Here is a 22,390-nt window from a genome sequence, read left to right as displayed (position 1 = left end):
ACAGGTGGGGTAGGAGCTGGCAGGCATTCTTCCAGAGGGAGAGGGACCAAGAGCAGCAGGCAGTTCCCTAAGCCAAGAGCCTCCCTCCTCAGCGCCGACGGCAGAGTGCAATCCACTCAGCTCCTCTATGCCCTGCTAGTCTGCGGAGTCTTACCTCCACGTTCAACACCAATATTTTTCCTTTTCCAGTTCCTGGACTTCTTGTTTCAGCTCCTGATCCCCCAAAAGGAGGTGACCAGGCAAAGACTGGGGAGAAATGGTGGGTTGACATTAATTGATAGGAACGGCTTCGAGCAGTTCATGCTGCCTTATCTCTCTCTCCTTTGGATAGCGTGTGTCCGCCGGAGTCCATGGGGTCGGTGATTAATAGGGGCCATCACTCACTGTCCAGGACGGCTGAAAGGCAGCAGGGAGGGGGCGGCCCTCCCCAGAACTGAGATAACAAGCAGCAGGAATAATGAGTGGTGTCACTCCACTTTTCATTTTGATGGAAAGTCATTACGGGAGTCAACGCCAGCGACAAAGAGCCATGAATCAACTGCTCTGCTATGAAATTAAAATCGAATTGCCGGCCACCCTCAACCCCTACCCTTCCTGGGAAATGGGGATGGGTAGGTGGCTTGGGAGAGGGCTATCCTGGGGTGGGCTCTATCCGATCAGAGCGGGCAGTTATGGGCAGGAAGTGGACAGGCAGCCACGGAAGGTGACAGCTCCTGTCTCCACGTTGTTTATCAGACCCTTCCTCCCCAAACCGCATTTTCCCTCTGCCTGGAGGTAAGCTGTGATTAAAAGGAAAATACAGCTTTGCTGGCTCCAACAAGGCTGCCGCCTGACTGCTCCCCTCTGGCTTCTGGCCTGACTCTGGTTATGGAAAGGAGCCCACGCGCAGCCATCCCCGAGTCTCTTGCTGAACCATTTGTACATCTGGGGTCCTCCTTATCACCAGAAGCAGAGGGAAAGTCCTCAACTTGGGGCTCCACAGTGAGAGCTAGTGGCTTGGGTAGTCCACCCGGATCAAGAACTCCACGAAAACAGGTGCAGAACCTCAACTGCAGGCTCAAAGAAGCAGCATCAGAAACTGTCAGTACCAAAGCAAGAGTTTTTTCCTCTTTTATTAAGTCCACTACACTAACTAGAAGGAGAAGCTGTGGTTTTCACCTGATAGGTCACAGGGCCAATCACAACAGCTTCTTAAAGAGAGCATGGAGAGTACCAAGATCACCATCGGGTGTCACTTCCTTCCTGTGGCTTTCTATCCTCCAGTCAGCCTGGTCTTTTGCCTTGAAGGGCCCCAAAACATCAGCCTTGGCTATCATCTTCATCGCAAAGGCTGAGAAGATGGGCAGGCAAGAACACGGAAGGTTTCACAGAGAGGTTCCCATTAGGTTCACAGGGCGTCCACCGTACCTCTTGGAGATGTCAGCTTCAATCTGAAAGAGCAATACCAAGTGTGTGGAAGCAGGGGAGCTCAGGCCTTGCTCTGCACAGACTGGGATACATACAGGAAGAATCTGCCTGCTTCCTGAGTAGGACAGGGGAACTGGGAGTGGGTATTCCAGTCCTCCCGGCAGCAGGTTTCCCTTTCCTGTCTCACCAGCTTCTGTAGCTCCTTGGTCTTCTCCAGCAGCAGGTCTAGCTTAGGCTCCAGGGCCGCCTGCTCCTCAAGTGCCTCCTGCTGCTTCTGCACCATCAGCTCTTTCTTCAAAGCCAGTAGCTGGGACTGCTTCAGCTTTTGCTGGAGGAATTCAGTCACTCGGTCCACATACCTATGCAGGGCACTCAGGTGAGTGCTGGGGTAGCTGTGTACCCTGAGCATTCCCATTCAGCTGCTGGGGAGGTGAGAGGCTTGGGAAATCAAACCCCCAACTGGCACATCCTTAAACCCTTTCCTTGTAAGGAATACCCACTCCCAATTCCCGTGTCCTACTCAGGAAGCAAGCAGATTCTTCCTGTATATATCAAACCACCCCCTCCTGCCCCAAAGAGAACCCCTATCCCCAGTGGATGGCAATGGCCAGGAGGCAGGGATGGGAACTAAGGAGTCATGGAACAAGAGGAGGAATACAAAGAGGCAGAGCTGCTCAACATGGCAGAGCCTTGCGTCAAGGGGAAGCCAGACCTTGGTGAGTCCAGGATCATAAACAGGTGTTGCAGTCGAAGATTGATGAGCTGGCCAATCAGATCCTCCAGCACTGACACCATAGCAACCATCTTCTCTTTGGTTTGGCCCTGCAGGATGGCTGGAGCCAGCTGGAACTGGCTCACAGACAGGACGTCTGCCTCCTCACTCAGCTCTACTGCTCTCTGGCATAAGAAGATCTCAAGCTGAGGACAGAAGAAATATTGGTTCAGACTGGACATGATGACTCACACTTGCAATTCCAGCATTTGGGGAGGCCGAGGTGGTAGGATCACTCGAGTCCAGGAGTTAAAGACCAGCCTGGGAAACAGTGAGACCCTGTCTCTACAAAAATTTTAAAAATTAGCCAAGCATGGTGGTGCACACCTGTAGTCCCAGCTACTCAAGAGGCTGAGGCGGGACGATCACTTGAGCCCAGGAGTTCAGGGTTATAGTGAGCTATGATCGCCCCACTGCACTCCAGACTGGGTGATAGGGAAACTCTCTTTTTTTTAACCAGAAAAAAAAAAAGGAAGAAAGAAAAAATAGAAGATAAACTGGTTCAAACTGAGAGAACTCAGAATCTAAGCCCTCAGACTTAGAAATGCAAAAATGAGATGTGAGGGCTAAACTCTGGGTTAGGAGGGGTTATTTCCTCTGAACACTGTAAGCACTCGGAGCAGACTACTGTCACTCTTCAGCCTCCCACTGCTATCTCAGCCTAACCCTTTCTCCCCAGCCTGGATTAGATAACTAATACAGAGGCTTAAAGAGTTCTCTCTGCCCAGGGTATTTATTTTGTCTTCATGGGAGGAATGAGATTCAGGGAACAGAAATACATGTTTGAGAAGTACTGGATTAAGGCAAGACTGAAAATAACACAAGAGCCAGTCATATTATCTTATCAATCCTATTCTGCCATAAAAACTTGACAGATGTCTTTTGTCCTCCTCTCCCCTTGAGGCCAGGAGGAGCCTCTGGGCAGAAAGAGGAGAGAACTGGGTAAGGACAGAACTTTCAGGAGGCTCTCCGAACCAGCAGGCTACTGGGAAGGGGGCAAATTTAGACATTAATAAAGACAGGACCCTATCCTCTCAGCCCCATAACAAAGGTCCAAGAACGCTGGCTCCTTACGCTGGGCTGCTCAACCCTTAGCCACAGGGGGCGTGCTTAAACACAAATGAGATCACGTTCCTAACCTGCTTGAAACCTCCAACAGCTTCCCAGTTTCCTCAGAGGCAAACCAAAGTTCAGATGCTATGTCTCTCAGCTCTTCTACTCCCCACCGGCTCCCTCTCCTCAGCCCCACCGGCCTCCATGTTGCTGGTCAGCTGTTCAAGGCCTGCTCCCACCTTGGGACCTCTGCAGTTGCTCTCTCTGGGAAGCCCTTCTGCTAGACATCTGCATGGTTTTCTCTGCATCATCTACAGTCTTGATTATAGGTTACCTTCTCAACAAGGCATTCCCTGACCACCATATACAAAACCACAGGCCTTCCTGACATCCCCATCATCTTCCCCGCTTTCTTTTTCTCTGTGACACTTAGTGCCATCTAGCATCCTGCACATTTTATTATTTATCTTCTTTCCAGTCTGCCTTCCCTATTAGAATATAAGCTCCTCCCCCAAGGCATTTGAGAAAAAAAAAAAAAAAAAAAAAAAAAAAGAATATAAGCTCTATGAGGTCAAGGACTTGGACTGTCTTGTTCACTGCCCAAGTTCTGGTGCCTAAGACTGTGCCAGGTGCCTAGGAGGTACCTGATAAGTAACTGGATGAATGGGGGGGCATCTAATATGTGAGGCTCCTGCTGCAGGACACAGAAAGCACTCATGTCCTTCACACAACTAGGAAGGGCCAGGTCAGGCATCCAGAGTAAGGCCTCCTGTGCTGGCGCCATGCCTCCCTCTGCATCTCCCAGGGATGACAGTACCTCCATGAGCTCATCGAGGAACTGATTCCGGGTCTCAGTGTATTCAAGAAGTGTCAGAGCATCTGGGCCCCTGGCAACACCTTCTGGAGCTGCCAGGGAGAGAGAGACACAGAAGTGATAAAGGATCAGAGGACTGGAGAAGGAAAAGACCCTCAAGTTTGAGAAGCCCTGGAGGATTAATATGGACAGACTCACTGTGCTAAAGCCACTTCCTGTTCCAATCCAAGGGGGAAGGTTACCTTTTCCCAGGTGTCTCAGCTCTAATCAGGCAACACTTTCCAACCCCCAGCCTGAGAGGAGGACCAAAGCTGGGTTCAGAGGGGTGGAAAGGACTGCTCTCTGCTCTGATGGAAGGTGGGAGGTAAAGTTTCATCCTGCACCGCCCTCTAGTGGCTTAGACACCACTACATCTTCTCTGCTGCTAGGGTGGGGGTCACGTCACACTCTAGGGCCCCCTGACCCCTCTGGAACCCTCCTACCATAACAGCTGGCCCACATTTGGTCTCTAAAAAGACCAAATGAGAGTTTCAGGCTGGGTGTGGTGGCTCACGCCTGTAATCCCAGCACTTTGGGAAGCCAAGGCAGGCAGATCATGAGGTCAGGAGATGGAGACCATCCTGGCCTTGGTAAAACCCCATCTCTACTAAAATACAAAAAATTAGCTGGGTGTGGTGGCACGCGCCTGTAGCCCCAGCTACTTAGGAGGCTGAGGCAAGGGAATTGCTTGAATCCGAGAGACGGGGGTTGCAGTGAGCCAAGATTGTGCCATTGCACTCCAGTCTGGTGAAAGAACAAGACTCGGTCTCAAAAAAAAAAAAAAAAAAGAAAAAAAGTTCAGAGTTTCTAAACTAATTTTGTTTTTGAGACGGAGTTTCGCTTTTGTTGCCCAGATTAGAGTGCAGTGGCACAATCTCGGCTTACCACAACTCTGCCTCCTGGGTTCAAATGATTCTCCTGCTTCGGCCTTCCAAGCAGCTGGGATTACAGGCATGCACCACCACACCCAGCTGATTTTGTATTTTTAGTAGAGACAAGGTTTCTCCATGTTGGTCAGGCCGGTCTTGAACTCCTCACTTCAGGTGATCTGCCCACCTCAGCTTCCCAAAGTGCTGGGATTACAGGCGTAAGCCACCACACCATACCTCTAATTCTAAAAACCTCTCTTGGGCCAGGAGCAGGTGAATCACTTGAACCCAGGAGGCAGAGGTTGCAGTGAACCGAGATGGTGCCACTGCACTCCAGCCTGGACGACAAGAGCGAAACTCCGTCTCAAAAAAAACCAACAACCTCTCTTGGTCCCCCTCCACTCACATCCTCATCAAGGTTTTGAGAAACAGTTAAATGTACGAGAAGCCTCATCTTAGCGCTGCATTTTTTCTGTGTCTATACAAGTGGGGAACCTTGAGCACCCCATTTTTGCCAGGGCTGCAGGGGATGGTGCACTTACCCTGAGTTCCTGCTTCCAGCACTGTGATCTGCAAAGCAGCAGCATCGTCTCCCCAGTCTATCCCATCACTTCCAGGGTCCTGGAAGGAGAGCAAAGAACTCTAGCAATGGTGGGGGAATTTTCCTGAGCCAAGGAGTCAGAATAAACCAAAGCCTTTGATGAGGTCAACGGCTGCACATTCCAACTCTATTAAGTACTTGCAGCCCTGACTTTGCTGGCAAAGACAGCAGTATGGCCCATTTATATGGCCAACCTCATCCCTGCTCTGTAGTGTTCCCACCTGCCTATACCCCCACACCCTGGACCAAACACCAGGAAAAGGGACATCAAAACTTATCTCTGACATGGGCCGGGCGAGGTGGCTCACGCCCGTCTGTAATCCCAGCACTTTGGGAGGCCAAGACGGGTGGATCACCTGAGGTCAGGAATTACCAGCATGGCCAACATGGTGAAGGCTCGTCTCTATTAAAAATTAGCAGGGCATGGTGGCAGGTGCCTATAATCCCAGCTAATTGGGAGGATGAGGCAGGAGAATTGCTTGAACCCAGGAGGTGGAGGTTGCAGTGAGCCAAGATTGTGCCACTGCACTCCAGCCTGGGCAACAGAATGAGACTCTGTCTAAAACAAAACAAAACAAAACAAAACAAAACAAAACAGAACAAAACAAAACTCTGATATGTGACGTGTAAAACTCTGCCTTGGACTCTACCTGGTCTTAGGGCTATGAACTTGAAGTGATGCCTTTACAGACAGAAATGACACTTTTCTTATGGTTAGAGTAGTGATCAGAGAGATGGACTGAGAGGGCCTCCTCACCTTTGAGTCTGATTCCAGGGAGATGCCCCAGTCAATTGCAGAAGCCTCGGCAGAGATGCCAGAGTCAGTCCCCTCAGACAGTGCCTCCACCCCAAAGTCGCCCCAATCAATCTAGAAAGGGAAAGAGAGTGTTAGCTCATGGAAGATGAATTTAAAAAGGGCCAGGTATGGTAGCTCATGTCTGTAACCACAGCACTTTGGGAGGCTCCCCTGGAACACTTTAGCCCAGGAGTTTGAGACCTGCCTGGGCAATATGGCAAAACCCTGTCTCTACAAAGATGTTAATAAAAAATTAGCTGGGAGTGGTGGTGCATGCCTGTAGTCCCAGCTACTAGGGAGGCTGACTTGGGAGGATCACTCGAGGCTGGGAGGCAGAGGTTGCAGTGAGCTGAGATCATGCCACCGACCTCCAGCCTGAGCAACAGAGCAAGGCGCAGTCTCAAAAATAAATTAATTAAAAAAGAAGGGTGGTGCTGCCTTCCCACAGGCCTCAGCTGCTTCTGTAGAGAGCACACTGTTCAAATGCAGTGGCCTCTAAGCTCCCCCAAAGAAAGCCCATCTTCAGAAAGATCGCATGATGGAGGTTCTGAGTTCAAAGTGAACCACCTTGCAAAGCCTCTGTGGCACTCACAGAGAAAAATACATACTCAGGGCTGGGCGTGGTGGCTCCTGCCTGTAATCCCAGTACTTTGGGAGGCTGAGGCAGGCAGATCACCAGGTCAGGAGTTCAGACCACCCTGACCAACACAGTGAAAACCCGTTTCTACTAAAAATAGAAAAATTAGGGCCGGGCGCAGTGGCTCACACCTGTAATCCCAGCACTTTGGGAGGCTGAGGCGGGTGGATTACGAGGTCAAGAGATCGAGACCATCCTGGTCAACATGGTGAAACCCCGTCTCTACTAAAAATACAAAAAATTAGCTGGGCATGGTGGCGTGTGCCTGTAATCCCAGCTACTCAGGAGGCTGAAGCAGGAGAATTGCCTGAACCCAGGAGGAGGAGGTTTCGGTGAGCGTGCCATTGCACTCCAGCCTGGGTAACAAGAGCAAAACTCAGTCTCAAAAAAAAAAAAAAAATAGCAAAATTAGCTGAGTGGGGTAGCACGTGCCTATAATCCCAGCTACTCAGGAGGCTGAGACAGGAGAATCACTTGAACCTGGGAGGCAGAGGTTGCAGTGAGCCCAGATTGTGCCACTGTACTCCAGCCTGGGCGACAGAGCGAGAGTCTGTCTCCAAAAGGAAAAAGAAAAAGAAAAATACATACTCAGAAAAATAAAAATAAGGGAGTAGGGCCTCCTGGGCCCACAGTCACTCTCACACAAATCCCCCTTTCTTCCCTCTGGGACTCTGAATCCAGGTCTTGGGTTGGGCTGTGGGGGTGGGGAGGAGACAAGTAGGTCCCACTTCTCTCCCACAGCTCATCACAAGGCCCATCTTACCGCATCTTCTGCCACCTGCTCAGGAGGCTCCTCAAGGTGGGGTCGCTCCACCACAGAGGGCTCTGTCCCTGTCCTCCACTCATAAACCGTTGAGTTTCCCCGCTTCTGCACGAACCGCAGCATTGGCAACACCTGCTCTGTGGGGCTTAAACAGAGCACAAAACTAACTCTCCTGCCGACCATGCATGAGGCCAACACTGGGCTTTGGCCTGGGTCACATGGTCAAATGGGCAAGGCCCCCACAGCTTCAGGTGTATGAAAAAGTTCAAATGTTATATGGGAAAAAGACAAGTGGAGAAGAGACATGAGCTGGGGAACACAGCAAAATGACCCCACCAGGAGAAGCTGAGGCCTCTTTACCTCTCACACACAAACCCCACAGAGGCCTGGTACAGGTCGATGGCTTCCCCCAGGGACTGAGCTGCTGCCCCAGTCTCAGCCAGCTGACTTGGCAGGTCCTTCACCAAGGCCAGCAATTCTCCTCGCACATTTTCACCCTAGAGAGGGAAGAAGAGGGGAACTGAGACAGAAGTGGTGAGAGGCGGAATCCAAGAGACTGAAGAAAACATCCAAAGGCGGGAGAAAAGTGAGATCCTGGCCCAGAGGAGGCACAACCAGGCTAAGGGATCAGATGGGGTCAGAGGAAGATAGACAGGGGCCCACGTATCCTCTGGCTGCAAAGAGGCCACCACCGCTCACCGTGATGCCATACTGCTTGCAGGAGTGGTAGAACTGCTCCCGCATCTCGGCAGCCCCTGCCTGGCACTCCTCCTCCTTGCGGCTGTATTCCTGCTGCAGCTGCTGGCACTTAGCAATTTGCTTCTTCAGTGAGGGGATCTCATAGCTGACATTCCGAACAAGGAGGCTAGAGAGTTCCACTGAGAAAGGCCCAGGAAATTCAGCCCAGGACACCCTCACATGAGGTAGACATGTCCCAGATGCACACACACCCTTTGTGGTGGTGGTGAGCATGAGGTCAGCTTCCCAGCCTCTCCTGTTACCAGCTGGGAGCCTAAGACAAATTATTTAACCCCTCTAATCCAACCCTGACCTGTAAAACAGTGACAATAACATTTATTGTGAAAATGCAAAAGAGAACCCACATGATACACCAAGCACAATTCCTTGCATTTAGTAGGTGCTCAGTAAATATTATCCATTATTATTATTTATGCTAAACCCAACCCAAACACAAGTTAGGCACTTGATATTGCTCCCAGGAGAACCTGTGCCTTTTCTGCCTTATGTAGAATGGGGGTGTGGGGGGAGCGGGCTGCACACTCCCCCTTACCAAGAGGTGAGTGGTGGAGGACCCACACACCTGCTTGCTGAGGCATGTCTAATGCCCACTACCGGCCTCCTTCTTCCCCCAGCATTCCACCTAGTGGAAAATCAATCTGCAGGTGGGAAAATCAATTCCATCAAAACCAATTGATTTTACCACCTACAAATAGGCAACATCTACACTCCAGCTTCTTCCCACTCACAGACTGTGCCTCCTATAAACCTGGTATCTCAAGACTCTGGGAGTGGGCTTCCCCACAGATACCAGGGCTCCCAAGCTGGGCCACTTTACCTAAATAGGTGTTGTCCTTCTCATACAGGGCTATGATCTCCTGCCAATCCTGAGTAAGAACAGAAAGAGGATGTTAAGCCAGAAAAGCACTCAACAGCCACATCCCAGCTCAATCCCTAAACAGGGGAAGTTCTCCCAGCTTTCACATCACATTAAACACAAATTCCTTGTCCTTCTTTCAACTTATACTGCTGGCTGGACCAACCACTTTAAGAGTGTAGGCGATCCCCAAAGCAATGGGTCTGAAAATTAAATTCAGGGGTAGGAGCTACTTTTGGAATAAACTATAGAGACAGAGCAAAAGTTCAGAAAATATTGTATGTAGGCATTTCCACTGGAGCCTGAGAGAGACCACAGGGGCTATGACTCCTTGGACTGGATGTCCCCAGCCACATACTAACAGCCCTTGGCCCACACTTGCCTTCATCCGCTGTGAAGAATATCGGCCAAAAATATTTTTCGTGGAGGCCTCTGTGCCTTTGAGAAGGTCCACGATTCTTAGGCAGTGAAAGTAGTGAATGTCTGGAAAGCAAGAGACAGGACTTTGAGAGCCCAATATCTTCCTCACCTACTCTGGCCACTGCTGGTAGTTGATTCATGTGTAATATACTGCCAGTAACTTTAGTGTATAGCTTTTCCTTTCATCATTTCATGGTGGAAGAAGCCAGCAACTATACCTCAAATAAAAATTGCTCTCTCTCTAAAGGCCAGCCCTGGCGGCTAAATAACAAGGGAGTAGCTCAGCTGATACATACTACGTCAGCAAAGACGGGACTTCGGTGATAGTCCCTAAGCACTCACAGGACCCAGACAGCAGCTGGGCGATCTCTTCACTCTCTGGCATGTCCTGGATGGCAGCATTGATCTTCTCTCGGATCGTCAGCACCAGACTCTGCCATTTCAGGCTGCAGTGTCTTCTGTCCACCAGCCAATCTGCATGAGAAGCACCCACATTAAAGCATTCCCATTCACATCACCAACATTCCATCACTAATTCAAGTGAAATACACAGTCTAAAAGTTGTCTTTATATTGGTTAAAGTATGGAGGTCATGGGAAGATGGGAATAAAGACAAGCACAAAGAGATGACGGGGGCTAAACAGGCTCTGACAATCTGACTTCATTAGCAATGTGAGTTTTATGGAGCAATTGCCTCAACACAGGGATAACAAAAACTTCAAATTGGTCTTGACATGAAAGTGCCACTTTTGACCATTCTGAATTCCCCATAATATTTTTGCTTCTATGCGTAATTATATCTTTCTTCCTGACAGAGGATGCTGCTCAACTTCCACTTCCTCAGGGCTGGGATTAGCCGTGACAATGGAAAATACAAGATGGTTATGCCAAGTACCGGATGAATGAACAGCTGCAAAGCCCCTAATATCTACAGTGCCCTAAGGACTAGATAACCTGACTCTATTCTGAACAGTGAAGTACCACCCTGTACACCTGAATACCAATGGGACCACCTCTCAAAGTCTGGGCCCAGATTTGTGGCTTCAGAGCCATGCATATTTCCTCAGTGAGGGCCAAGAGCTGAGCTTTGTGGTCAGATGGTCCTGGGTTCTCATTATCGAGTTTTTGAGCAAGTCTTTCTAATATTCTGTGCTTCAGTTTCCCTACACGTAAATTGGGGAATAATAAGACACTGACCAGAAAAGGGAATGCAGGTAAAACACTGAACAGTGTGCCTAGCACATGGCAAGGACTCAAAAAAATCATAGTGCTATTTTAGGCCAGGCGCGGTGGCTCATGCCTGTAATCCCAGCACTTTGGGAGGCCGAGGCAGGCAGATCACGAAGTCAAGAGATCAAGACCATCCTGGCTAACATGGTGAAACCCCATCTCTAAAAATTAAATAAATAAACAAATAAAATCATAGTGATTTTAATAATGTCAAGTGCCTAAAACAGCACCTGGCACAAAACAAACCCTCAATGAATGGCTGTCATTTTATTGGTCCTTTTTCATGACCAAGAACAAGCTCACACACCAAGACTGCATACAGGCTGAAGGGCTGGTACAAATCTGGAGCCTAAAGAAACTCCCCTAGTGGCTACTAAGCAGGACTGACTAAATGGCCCTAGAGTGGTGAATACGTAACCTAAACTCCCCCAACCGGTCAAACGCTGGGGTCTCACATTAGTATCAGTTATACTTCCTCTGCTGTAGTCCTGCAAGTTTTCATAAAGAAAAATTCTGTTGATGTCACAGAACTAGAAGCAACGGACTGGGGTAGTCAAACAGACACCATCTTAAGGACAAGACTGGCATCAAATCCATTAATCCAATAAGCATTTTAAAATGCCAGGAGCTGGCCGGGCGCGGTGGCTCAAGCCTGTAATCCCAGCACTTTGGGAGGCCGAGGCGGGTGGATCACGAGGTCAAGAGATCGAGACCATCCTGGTCAACATGGTGAAACCCCGTCTCTACTAAAAATACAAAAAAAAAAAATTGGCTGGGCATGGTGGTGCGTGCCTGTAATCCCAGCTACCCAGGAGGCTGAGGCAGAAGAATTGCCTGAACCCAGGAGACCGAGGTTGCGGTGAGCCGAGATCGCGCCATTGCACTCCAGCCTGGGTAACAAGAGCGAAACTCCGTCTCAAAAAAAAAAATAAATAAAATGCCAGGAGCTGTGTGATCACATGAAGAGGGCTTCCTTGAATCTGAACTGGGAAGGGGGTATGTATTCAGGCCCCACACAGACAACCTGGAGATAGCCTGGACACTAAAAGGTCTTTATTTCCAACTGGGTCTTAGGCCCCTCTTCCTCCTAAAATCAAGGGGGACATGGAAGCTTTTTATTATTATTTTTTTATTTAGTTTTGAGACGGAGTGTTGCTCTGTCACCCAGACTGAAGTGCAATGGCGCGATCTTGGCTCACTGCAACCTCGGCCTCCCGGGTTCCAGCACTTCTCTGCCTCAGCCTCCTGAGTAGCTGGGATTACAGGTGCCTGCCACCACACCCGGCTAATTTTTGTATTTTTAGTAGAGACAGGGTTTCATCATCTTGGCCAGGCTGGTCTTGAACTCCTGACCTCATGATCCACAAGCCTTAGCCTCCCAAAGTGCTGGGATTACAGGTATAAGCCACCACGTCGGGCCGGAAGCTTTTTAAATGAGTTTTTTTTTTTTTTTCCTGGCATAATGCAAACGGAATGGACAGTGGGTCAGACAGACTTAAGTTCCAATTGAGATGTGCCACTCACTTAGTAATTGACTGTTTTTTTGTTTTTTATTGAGACGGAGTCTGGCTCTGTCACCAGGCTGGAGTGCAGTAGTGCGATCTCGGCTCACTGCAACCTCCGCCGGGTTCAAGCGATTCTCCTGCCTTAGCCTCCCGAGTAGCTGGGTCTACAGGCGCGTGCCACCACAAAAAAAAAAAATTAGCCCAGCTAATTTTTCTATTTTTAGTAGAGACGGGGTTTCACCATGTTGGCCAGGATGGTCTCGATCTCTTGACCTTGTGATCCGCCCGCCTCGGCCTCCCAAAGTGCTGGGATTACAGGTGTGAGCCACGGCACCCGGCCTAGCTGACTGTTTTTAAAGCGAGTCACTTATCCTGTCCCTGAATGGTACGATTTGATAAGACATTAAAGGAGAATACGCAGCTCAAACAGACTCCACAGACGGTTGCTTCCCGCTGCTCTCAGGGAAGCAGTTCTGGCCTCAGATGTGGCGTAGAACAAGGCCAGTGGTTAGCACCTCAACCCGGGCTTTCAGGGTCAGAGGCCCCGGGCGTTGGACACAGGGGGCAACGAACAGGCCTCCCCCCGACAGCCAGCTGCGCGGGGGCACCCCTCCTACCGAGCAGCTTGCTGGTCTGGATGTCGATGGGCACATGCTGATGCTCCTGACGGGAAGACGGGAGGAGAGGGGCGTGAGCGCGGGAAGGGGACTTGCCACTCGCGCGTTCACTTCACGGTCCCAACCACCACCCTGAGGGGCCAGAGCGATGGGCCGGGTTGAGCCGCGCCCGGAGGGAGACCGGGGACACAGGTTAGGGGTCCGGTGCCAGTCCCCCGCACACCCAGCTCCTGTCCCCACACCTCCATCTTTCCTCCACTTCCGCTTCAGGCCGCAGACTCTGGCCCGCCCCGCCTTACCACCAATCCAGTGGAGTTGTGGCGGAGCCTCAGTTTAGACATAGATCGGCCTCCTTCGGCCACGTAGCCGCCTTCCGTACAGCCAATCAGGGCTTACGCTCCACTCCGGCCTCAAGCCCCACCCACCCCGAGGCTCCGAATGGCTGAGCTCGGGAGGGGCGGGAGAATGGGGACAGCCAATGGGAGACGCGAGGCGGGCTCAGGGCCGGGAGCGGGAGCGAGTGCGCTGCAGCGGCAGTGCAATGGCGACAGGCGGCGCCCGAGAGCCCAGCTTGACAGTTGCTTCCCCTCAGGCACCGGGTCTTCTCCCAGCGGATTAAGGTGTCTGCGGGCGGGGTCCTAGCGCCGATATGGGAGGCCGCTGCAAATGCCTTCCCTCCTTGCGTCTCTTTACCATCTGGAGCAGCGTGTAGTCTCTTGTGGCACTTGTCATGCTTTGCCTTCTCATTCAGTTTATCTAACAGGCATGATTGAGCGCATGCAACGTGTTGGGCGATTAGGGCAGGGAAGGGTAGGGAGGTGGGTAGGGGAGACGCCCCAAAGGTAACACATCGAGTCTAAAGAGCTGAAGACAGCCGGGTGATGTGGGGAGAGGAGATTTAGGTGGAGGAGACTGCACAGACAAAACTTAGGTGGCCACAAACTGCAAGAGGGGTGCAGGCAACAACAGGCAGGCAGGACAGGCAACATAATTTGTGAGGTTTAGTGCAAAATGGAAATGCACGCCCCCTTGTTACAAAATGATGAAGAATTTCCAGATAAAGCCGCTTCCCGGGCAGGCCAACCTTTGTGCAGTAGATGGTTTGAGGCAGCGAGTGGCTGTAAAGGTGGAAAAGTCGTATCAAAGGGAGGCTCATTAAGGAACTTGGACTTCATCCCTGAAGACAGAGGAATCGCAGAAGGGGTTTGAGGCAGGGAGGAACCTGTACAGATGGGCTGCTGGGATGATGGATGCATGGGAGATAAGACTGGGGACAGGGAGGTTGGAAGGAGGTTGCTATTGAGGGATTACAGTCTGTGCTGGGACACAAGGTGTGGGGAGGAAGGGGGAGGGCTGGATCTGAGGAATATTTAGGAGGAAAATGGATAGGACTTGGCAATTGATTAGCTGTTTGGGTGGAAAAGAGAAACACCAAGGATGACACCTAGGTGACTGGGTGGGAGCTACCACCTGAGACAAATCTGATGCAGGATGCTGAGCTGGTGTTGGGGAGGAGGGGGTCTAGCTTTGAACCTGGTCTGGCAATGCTGGGAAACCCCCAGATGGAAAGTGTGCAGAAGGCACTTGGGTCTATAATTTTGGAGTTCAGGGGAGTTGTCGGGCCTGGAGATACAGCTTGGAGAGTCACAAGATGGCTAATCTGTGGCCCAAGCAGTGGCTGAAGCTAAGGGAGGGTTTGAGATTGCCCAAGAAGTGGGTAGAGTAAGGAGGGAGGGTGGGCTGAAGCCAGATTCCACAGGATCTCACAGAGCTGGGTATGCCACTTCTAAATATTCCTTACCCAGCTCCTGCTCACCACAGCACAACACTTGAGGCTCAGCAGATTTTCAATTGAAAGGCATAGTGTGATACAGCAGTGGGAAGACCTAGATTCTGCCCAGTGAGGTCCTAGACCATTTCTACAACCTGTCTGATAGCCATAGTTTCTCAACATGGAGATAACAGCTACCCTGTCTTAGGATATTTCTGTTTAGAGGCTTTAATAAATAAACATACTAGTAACTCTTGACGGTTTACAACATACTGTAGATATATTTGTTTTGTGTCATGCTTTGTAAACTCTCCCTATATGAAATAGGATATATGGGCCGGGCGTGGTGGCTTACACCTATAATCCCAGCACTTTGGGATGCTGAGGCAGGTGGATCACCTGAGGTCAGGAATTCGAGACCAGCCTGACCAACATGGCAAAACCCCATCTGTACTAAAAAAAAAAAAAAAAACCCACACATACACAAGTTATCCCAGCGTGGTGGTGCATGCTTGCAGTCCAGCTACTCGGCTACTCATTCGGGAGGCTGAGGCAGAAGAATCACTTGAACCTGGGAGATGGAGGTTGCAGTGAGCCTAGATGGCGCCACTGCACTCCAGCCTGGGCAACAGAGTGAGACTCTGTCTCAAAACAAAACAAAACAAAACAAAACAAAACAGGAAAGAAAAGAAATATCGTATATGATCATTAGTATTATAGAATGAATTTAAAAACTGCTCTGAAAACAGCTTATAGGGCACAACTAAGGGCCTTTTCAGGGATCTTTCATGGGAATTTGGCTACCATTTGAATCAGCCTGACTCAGGCTGTAGGAATTGCTTAGGTTCCTCCATGATTAAATAAACACTTAACTGGGCCCCAACTATGTGCTCGGGGTTCTCTGGGACATCCCAAAAAGCAAGGCATTGCCTTGCCCTCAAGGTGTATCTGTCTGTCTTCCTTGAACTAACAGGCTGGGCAGAACAGGACAGGGTGGGTCTGGACGACCCAGCCCAGGTGAGTTGATGGAAGCAGGGACCACCAGCACTTCAGCCCCACCCACAGCTCCTCAAGGTGACTCACATGGAGCAGAAGGATGTTGGAGAACATTTCTGCCCAGCTGCTGACTCCAGGGAGGCTGCCCCAAAGCCAGAGGCTCTGGGAGAGAAACTGCCTCTGCTGACTCCAGAGGCTTTGGGGGAGAACCTGTCAAAGGCCCATGCTTCTGTGCTCCCAAAGAGTGTAGGAGCATGGGCCTTTGGTGGGTTTCGGCACTTTTCCAAGGCCACAGGGAACTTCATGGGCTGTGGGCAGATAAGCACATAATTGGTCTGGCATCCAGGGCATCAATTTTGTCTGCTTCAGGAGACTTTAGTGGTCGGGGCTTCCAGCAGCTGGAAGGAGGTAGAGAGAGGATATGGGACGTTTTTGACCATGAGTCTCTCAGTTCTCTGCTGACTTAGCAGATGGGACTCTGGCAGAGGGGCAGCACATGTAGAGAGGAGAGGGAGGATATATCAGGGCTGTGCCAGCTTTGGACAGGGAAGCACAGAGCCCTGAGGCACTGTGTAGGCAGCCTGCCTTGCCATCATTATTGTTGTTGTTAGCTTGCTTATTAAATGATAACCATGTCCACGTGCCAGTGTAGATGTAAATGTTTTATAAGCCTTATCTAATTTGATTCTATCACCATTAGCCAGATTTTTAAAGGCAAGGAAGCCAAAGCTTAATTAAGTAATGTGTTGAAGGCCGGGCGCAGTGGCTCAAGCCTGTAATCCCAGCACTGTGGGAGGCTTAGGCGGGTGGATCACGAGGTCAAGAGATCGAGACCATCCTGGTCAACATGGTGAAACCCCGTCTCTACTAAAAATACAAAAAATTAGCTGGGCATGGTGGCGCGTGCCTGTAATCCCAGCGACTCAGGAGGCTGGGGCAGGAGAATTGCCTGAACCCAGGAGGCAGAGGCTTCGGTGAGCCGAGATCGCGCCATTGCACTCCAGCCTGGGTAACAAGAGTGAAACTCCTTCTCAAAAAAAAAAAAAAAAAAAAAAGTAATGTGTTGAAAATCATACAGGGGGCTGGGTGTGGTGACTCATGCCTATAATCCCAGCACTTTGGGAGGCTGAGACAGGTGGATCACCTGAGGTCAGGAGTTCAAGACCAGCCTGACCAACATATAGTGAAACCCTGTCTCTACTAATAAGACAAAAATTAGCTGGGCATGGTGGCACACACATGTAATCCCAGCTATTCAGGAGGCTGAGGCAGGAGAATTGCTTGAACCTGGGGGGCCAAGGTTGCAGTGAGCTGAGATTGCGCCATTGCACTCCAGCCTGAGCAACAAGAGCAAAACTCCGTCTTAAAAAGAAAAAAAGAAAAAAAGGAAATCATACAGTGGTGGCCAGATGCGGTGGCTCATACCTGTAATCCCAGCTACTCAGGAGGCTGAGGCAGGAGAATCACTTGAACTGGGACGTGGAGGTTGTGGCGAGCCGAGATTGCACCACTGCACTCCAGCCTGGGTGACAGAGACTAAAAATAAATAAATAAAAATCATATGGTGGGTAGTTGGTGGGGCTGGGATTGAAACCCAGGCCTGTCTGGCTCCCTGGTCTGCATTCTTGTTCTCTGCATGGTGTGCCTTTGCTTCTCCTGCACCCCTGCCTGCCCCATTGGCTCATCCACAACAGCTTCAGGTCTCTTCCTCCCTTGGGTCTGATTCCTACTTTCTCTCCAGTTGTTGTGCCAGATGCTTAGAACTCACACCCCCGAAGGCCCTGCCCCTTTCCAAAGTTCATTCTTACCACACCCCATTCTGGGCAAGGGAGCTCATTACTTATCCTCCTGCAATATCCATAAAAAGAAGCCTTACCTTTGACACTCGAACAACTCGTTTCTTTTATTTGCTATATTTTTATTACTTTATGGTCTGTGTGTCTGCTCATAGCCACACTGACTATGGGGTCTGGTGTGTGTGCCTGTGTGTGTGTGCTATGTCTGCCTGCTGAGCTCTGGAAACAGCAGCCTTGGGCCTCTTGCTGCATGGAGTGTAACCTCTATGTTGCTTTTTTCAATCTGTCTCCCCGCCTAGTCTGCAAGCACCTGTGGGCAGGGAGTGCAGACTTGTTCATCTGTATAACCCTAGTACCTGGCGTGATACTTGACATTGAGTGTCGGGATCTTAATGGACGCTTGTAATAAAGGAAGGCCGTGTGCAGGAAGGCATTTGGTGATGGTGGTAGTTGTGATGAGTGGGGACCATGATTGCTTGGTCTTGGGGCAAGAGGTTCAAGGTCCCCAGAGCCTTTTCTCATCCTTTCCTCTGTAGCTCAGGACTTGGAGTCAACATCCCCTGAGCCTCTTGGGAGTGAACGCAGGAAATCAGGGAGAAGAAATTAGGGGTGGTCAGCTTCACGAGTTTGGTACAGGCCAGTGAAGGTCTGTGTGGGGCCAGTCACCTTAGGTCATGCTCTGGGACCACTCATTGCACCCTTAACCCTGGCCACCCATACCCTCCTGGCCATCTCATCCCTTCGTCTTTGTTAGTCTTCTGGGTAAAAAGAACTCCCTGGGTGGCTTCATGAAATGGGTCCTGTGTGTCATCTCCTAAGGATGTCACTGTATTTCATTATTTTATCATCCTTATCACGGAAGGGGTGGGAATCTAATGGTTTTCTAAGGAAAGAAAAACCAAGGATACTACCAAACCACCCATCCACCCGCCTCTTTTCCCATGCAGTTCGATGTTATGTACCCTGGGCACCTTATCACAGACACAATCCTAGGCATCAAAGGAAGTAGCAGTATGTTGAGTGAAGGGCCCACCACATTCCAAATTCCATGATGGTACCCCCAGGGAGTAGCACTGTGCTCTTGAATAGTAGGTGCTCAAAAAATCTATACAAAGCAAATAAGAGGCGCCTATAATCCCAGCACTTTGGGAGCCCGAGGCGGGCAGATCACCTGAGGTCAAGAGTTTGAGATCAGCCTGGCCAACATGGCAAAACCCCTCTCCACTAAAAATATAAAAATACAGGAAATTAACTGGGTGTGGTGGTGCCTGCCTGTAGTCCAGCTACTTGGGAGGCTGAGGCATGAGAACCACTTGAACCCAGGAGGTGGAGGTTGCAGTAAGTCAAGATCATGCCACTGCACTCCAGCCTGGGCAACAGAGCAAGACTCAGTCTTAAAAAAAAAAGCAAATAAGAGGTACACTCAGGGGTGGGGAAAAAAAAAGAGGTACACTCAGAGATGCTCGGACTGCTAAGGGAACAGAAAGAAGGAGGAGTACCCAACTCAGCTTGGGAGAAGGACAGAACACCACCAGAGCAGGCTCTTAGGAGAAGTAAGACTTGAGCTGAGTCTTCCAGGACGGTGTGAATTGTAGTAGAACAGAGAGGAAAGAAAAGAGGAAGGGAAATGGCAGGTGTCATTCCGGGAAAAGGGAAAAGCAAGGACAAAGCCCGGAGGTGAGAGAATGGCTGTTCCAGAAGGAAGAAGTTTATTATGGAAGCATGGATATTTATGGGGACAGTGGAGAGAAATTAGGTTGAAGAGATGGGCAAAGGGAGATCTTGAAGAAACTTCAGGTCCATGACAAAGGGTTGAAATTTAATCCCATAGGTCAGGATTCCTAACCAATGGGCAGCAGAACCCTGGAAAGCTGTAGAATTATGCAACTGTGGGAGGATTGCTTGAGCCAAGGAGTTTGAGGCTGCAGTGAGCTATGACTGTGCAATTGTATTTCTAGCCTGGGTGACCGAGGGAGACTCTTTCTCTAAAAATAATAAATAAATAAAATAGAATTATCCACAGGGGACAGGGATCCATAAATGCATTGATAACTCTCATATGATGAGATGAAGTTTTTCTTTTTTTTCTTTTTTACAAAGATGGGGTTTCACTATGATGGCCAGGCTGGTCTTGAACTCCTGACCTCAGGTGATCCACCCACCTCAGCCTCCCAAAGTGCTAGGATTACAGGCATGAGTCACTGCGCCCGGCCAAGATGAAGTTTTTATACATTGAAAAAAATGATCATTTTGGCTGGGCATTGTAGCTTACACCTGTAATCCCAGCATTTTAGGAGGTCAAGGCAGGAGGATCACTTGAGTACAAGAGTTCGAAACCAGCCTGGGCAATATAGTGAGACCCAGACTCAAAAAAGAAGAGAAGAGGGGAGGGGAGGGGAGGGGAGGGGAAAGATGGATGGTCATTTCAGAGAACATGACCAATAAGAAAACATGTCCAACCTTACTAGAAACTAGGGTCTAGCTTCCCGGGGCTGCTGTAAAAAATCACCACAAAACTGGGTGGCTTAAAACAACAGAAATTTACTCTCTCACAGTTCTGGAGGCTTGAAGTCTGAAATCCAGGTGTCAGCAGTTAGTTCCTTGCAGAGGAGAAGCTCTCTGGGCCTCTCTCCTGGCTTCTGCAGCTGCTGGCAGGCCTTGGTGTCATTGGCTTGGAGGTACATCCCTCTCGGCTTCCATTGTCACATGACATTCTTCTTGTTTTTATTTAAATTTTTTTTTTTTTTTTTTTTTTTTTTTTTAATAAAGACGGGGTTTCACCATGTTGGTCAGGCTGGTCTTGAACTCCCGACCTCAGGTGATCCGCCTGCCTTGACCTCCAAAGTGCTTGGATTACAGGCGTGAGCCACCACACCCAGCCAACATTCTTCTTGTAAGAACACTACTCCTCAGCCTTAGGGCCTACACTAACCCAGGATGACCACATCTGAAAACCACATCTGGAAACCGTATTTTCAAAGCAGGTCACATTCTGGGGTTCTGAGTGGATGTGAATTTTGGGGGACACTATTAAATCCAGTACACTAGGGAAATGCAAATATAAAGGACACGGGCCAGGCACGATGGTGCACAGCTGTAATCCCAGCACCTTGGGAGGCCAAGGTGGGTGGATCACTTTAGGTCAGGAGTTCGAAACCAGCCTGGGCAACATGGGGAAACTCCGTTTCTACTAAAAATACAAAAATTAGCTGGGTGTGGTGGTGTGCAACTGTAAGTGCAGGTACTTGGGAGTCTGAGGTGGGAGAATCGCTTGGGAGGTGGAGGTTGCAGTGAGCCAAGATGACACCACTGCAGCAACAGAGTGTGACTCTCTCTCTAAATAAATAAATGACATGAAGTAGACCACCTCACTTCCATCATACTGGCAAAAATTGAAACGTCTGTGTCATGGGTTGCATTCTACAGTAGTAGGCGGTGTTTTTGGGGTCAAGATGTTTATTAGGAATCATTCCCTGTGAGAGGAACAAGATGGAAGCAGGACTGGGCAGAGGCAGAAATCCAACTGCACTGCAGGCTCAGTAAAGCTTCAGTCAATATAGTGGGGGCCTCTGAATGAATATTGCCCCTGAGCACGTTTTTCACGGGGCTGAAATGGCTGGGTTTTTATATCCCTAGAAAAGTGCTGCCCCAAAGGGTGTGCCCTCCGGCAAGGTGGCTTTCTGTTGCTGAGGGCCAACTGCTGGCCACAATCCTGTGACCTGGCAGCAAGTCCTTCCCTGGAAAAGGATGTGGGAGGCAGACTTACGTCTGACAATATAGAAAGGTGGTCTGAATGAAGAATGTGGAAGGCTGAAAAACGATTGCTCCAAAGAGAACCACGTCGAATCTCTGGAAGCTATGAATGTGACCTTATGTGGAAAAAGAGTCTTTGCACATGTGATTGTGTTAAACATCTTGAGGTGAGGAGGGAATCCTGGATCATCTGGGTGGATCCTAAATGCCATCCCAAGTGTCCTTATAAGAGAGAGGTGGAGGGAGTTTAGCCTGACCCACAGAAGTGAAAACAAAGGAGGCAGAGATTGCAGTGATGTGGCCACAAGCCCAGGAGTGCCCGCAGTCACCAGGAGTTTGGAGGAGTCAAGGACAGGTTCTCCCTGGAAACTCCAGAGAAATCATGGCTCTGCCAACCCCTTGGTCTTGACCAGTTAAACTGATTTCTGACTTCTGACTTACTGGATAGGCCAGAAGAATCCATTTCTGTTGTTTCAAGCCATGGAGCTCGTGGTAACTCATGGCAGCCACAGGAAATGAATGCAAAAAAGCAACAGGAAAATTGCTGAGGGGACATAAATGGGTGTACTGGTTAGAGAATCCACCTGGGGGTGGCCATGGGGGATCAAGAGTTCACATCTATGGAACATCTGGAAGAGTGCCTGGAACACATCCCCCTAATATTGGCTGCTCATACCCCCAACTCCCTGCTGAGATCTCCTTGAAGGGGACGCCTCGCATGAAAACAAAGAGAAAGCCCCCTCCAATGGCAGCCCCACCACCCACCTCAGATCAGAATGCAGCTTCTGCCTGCCCCCAACTCCCCACTGCACCTGGTGTAGCCCACCAGCGACTGATCTTTGGTTTTGCCTTGCTTGTCACCTCGACCAGGCTGGACACCCCCAGGATCTCTGGTCTCCTGTCCTTCCAGAGAAAGGGGAGTACTGAGGAGAATGG

At 49.9% G+C, this 22,390-nt stretch overlaps 1 protein-coding gene across 5 annotated transcripts; it reads right to left on the bottom strand.

Moving 5' to 3' along the window:
• Positions 1-1,085: 1,085 nt before the first annotated feature.
• CDK5RAP3 (CDK5 regulatory subunit associated protein 3) lies at positions 1,086-13,573 on the bottom strand. Of its 5 annotated transcripts, none has more exons than XM_032279861.1 (14): positions 13,381-13,573; positions 13,139-13,184; positions 10,129-10,260; positions 9,749-9,849; positions 9,328-9,376; positions 8,451-8,629; positions 8,112-8,248; positions 7,752-7,896; positions 6,313-6,423; positions 5,497-5,575; positions 4,050-4,138; positions 2,120-2,325; positions 1,595-1,766; positions 1,086-1,430 (listed from the first exon to the last, which is right to left on the bottom strand). In XM_032279861.1, exons 1-14 carry the CDS (start codon positions 13,384-13,386, stop codon positions 1,365-1,367), a joined length of 1,518 nt encoding a protein of 505 aa, XP_032135752.1. In that variant the 5' UTR covers positions 13,387-13,573; the 3' UTR covers positions 1,086-1,364. The 5 variants fall into 5 exon arrangements, with proteins under 5 accessions (XP_032135752.1, XP_032135751.1, XP_032135754.1 ...); XM_032279860.1 differs by having other exon boundaries at positions 13,438-13,534; XM_032279863.1 differs by having other exon boundaries at positions 13,139-13,270; positions 13,438-13,519.
• Between the last annotated feature and the right edge of the window lie 8,817 nt (positions 13,574-22,390).

The sequence above is a fragment of the Sapajus apella genome, unplaced genomic scaffold, assembly GCF_009761245.1.
Source record: "Sapajus apella isolate SASKATOON/1434 unplaced genomic scaffold, GSC_monkey_1.0 scaffold12, whole genome shotgun sequence".
Classification (NCBI taxonomy): Eukaryota; Metazoa; Chordata; class Mammalia; order Primates; family Cebidae; genus Sapajus; species Sapajus apella.
This window is presented reverse-complemented; position numbering and strand designations above follow the sequence as displayed.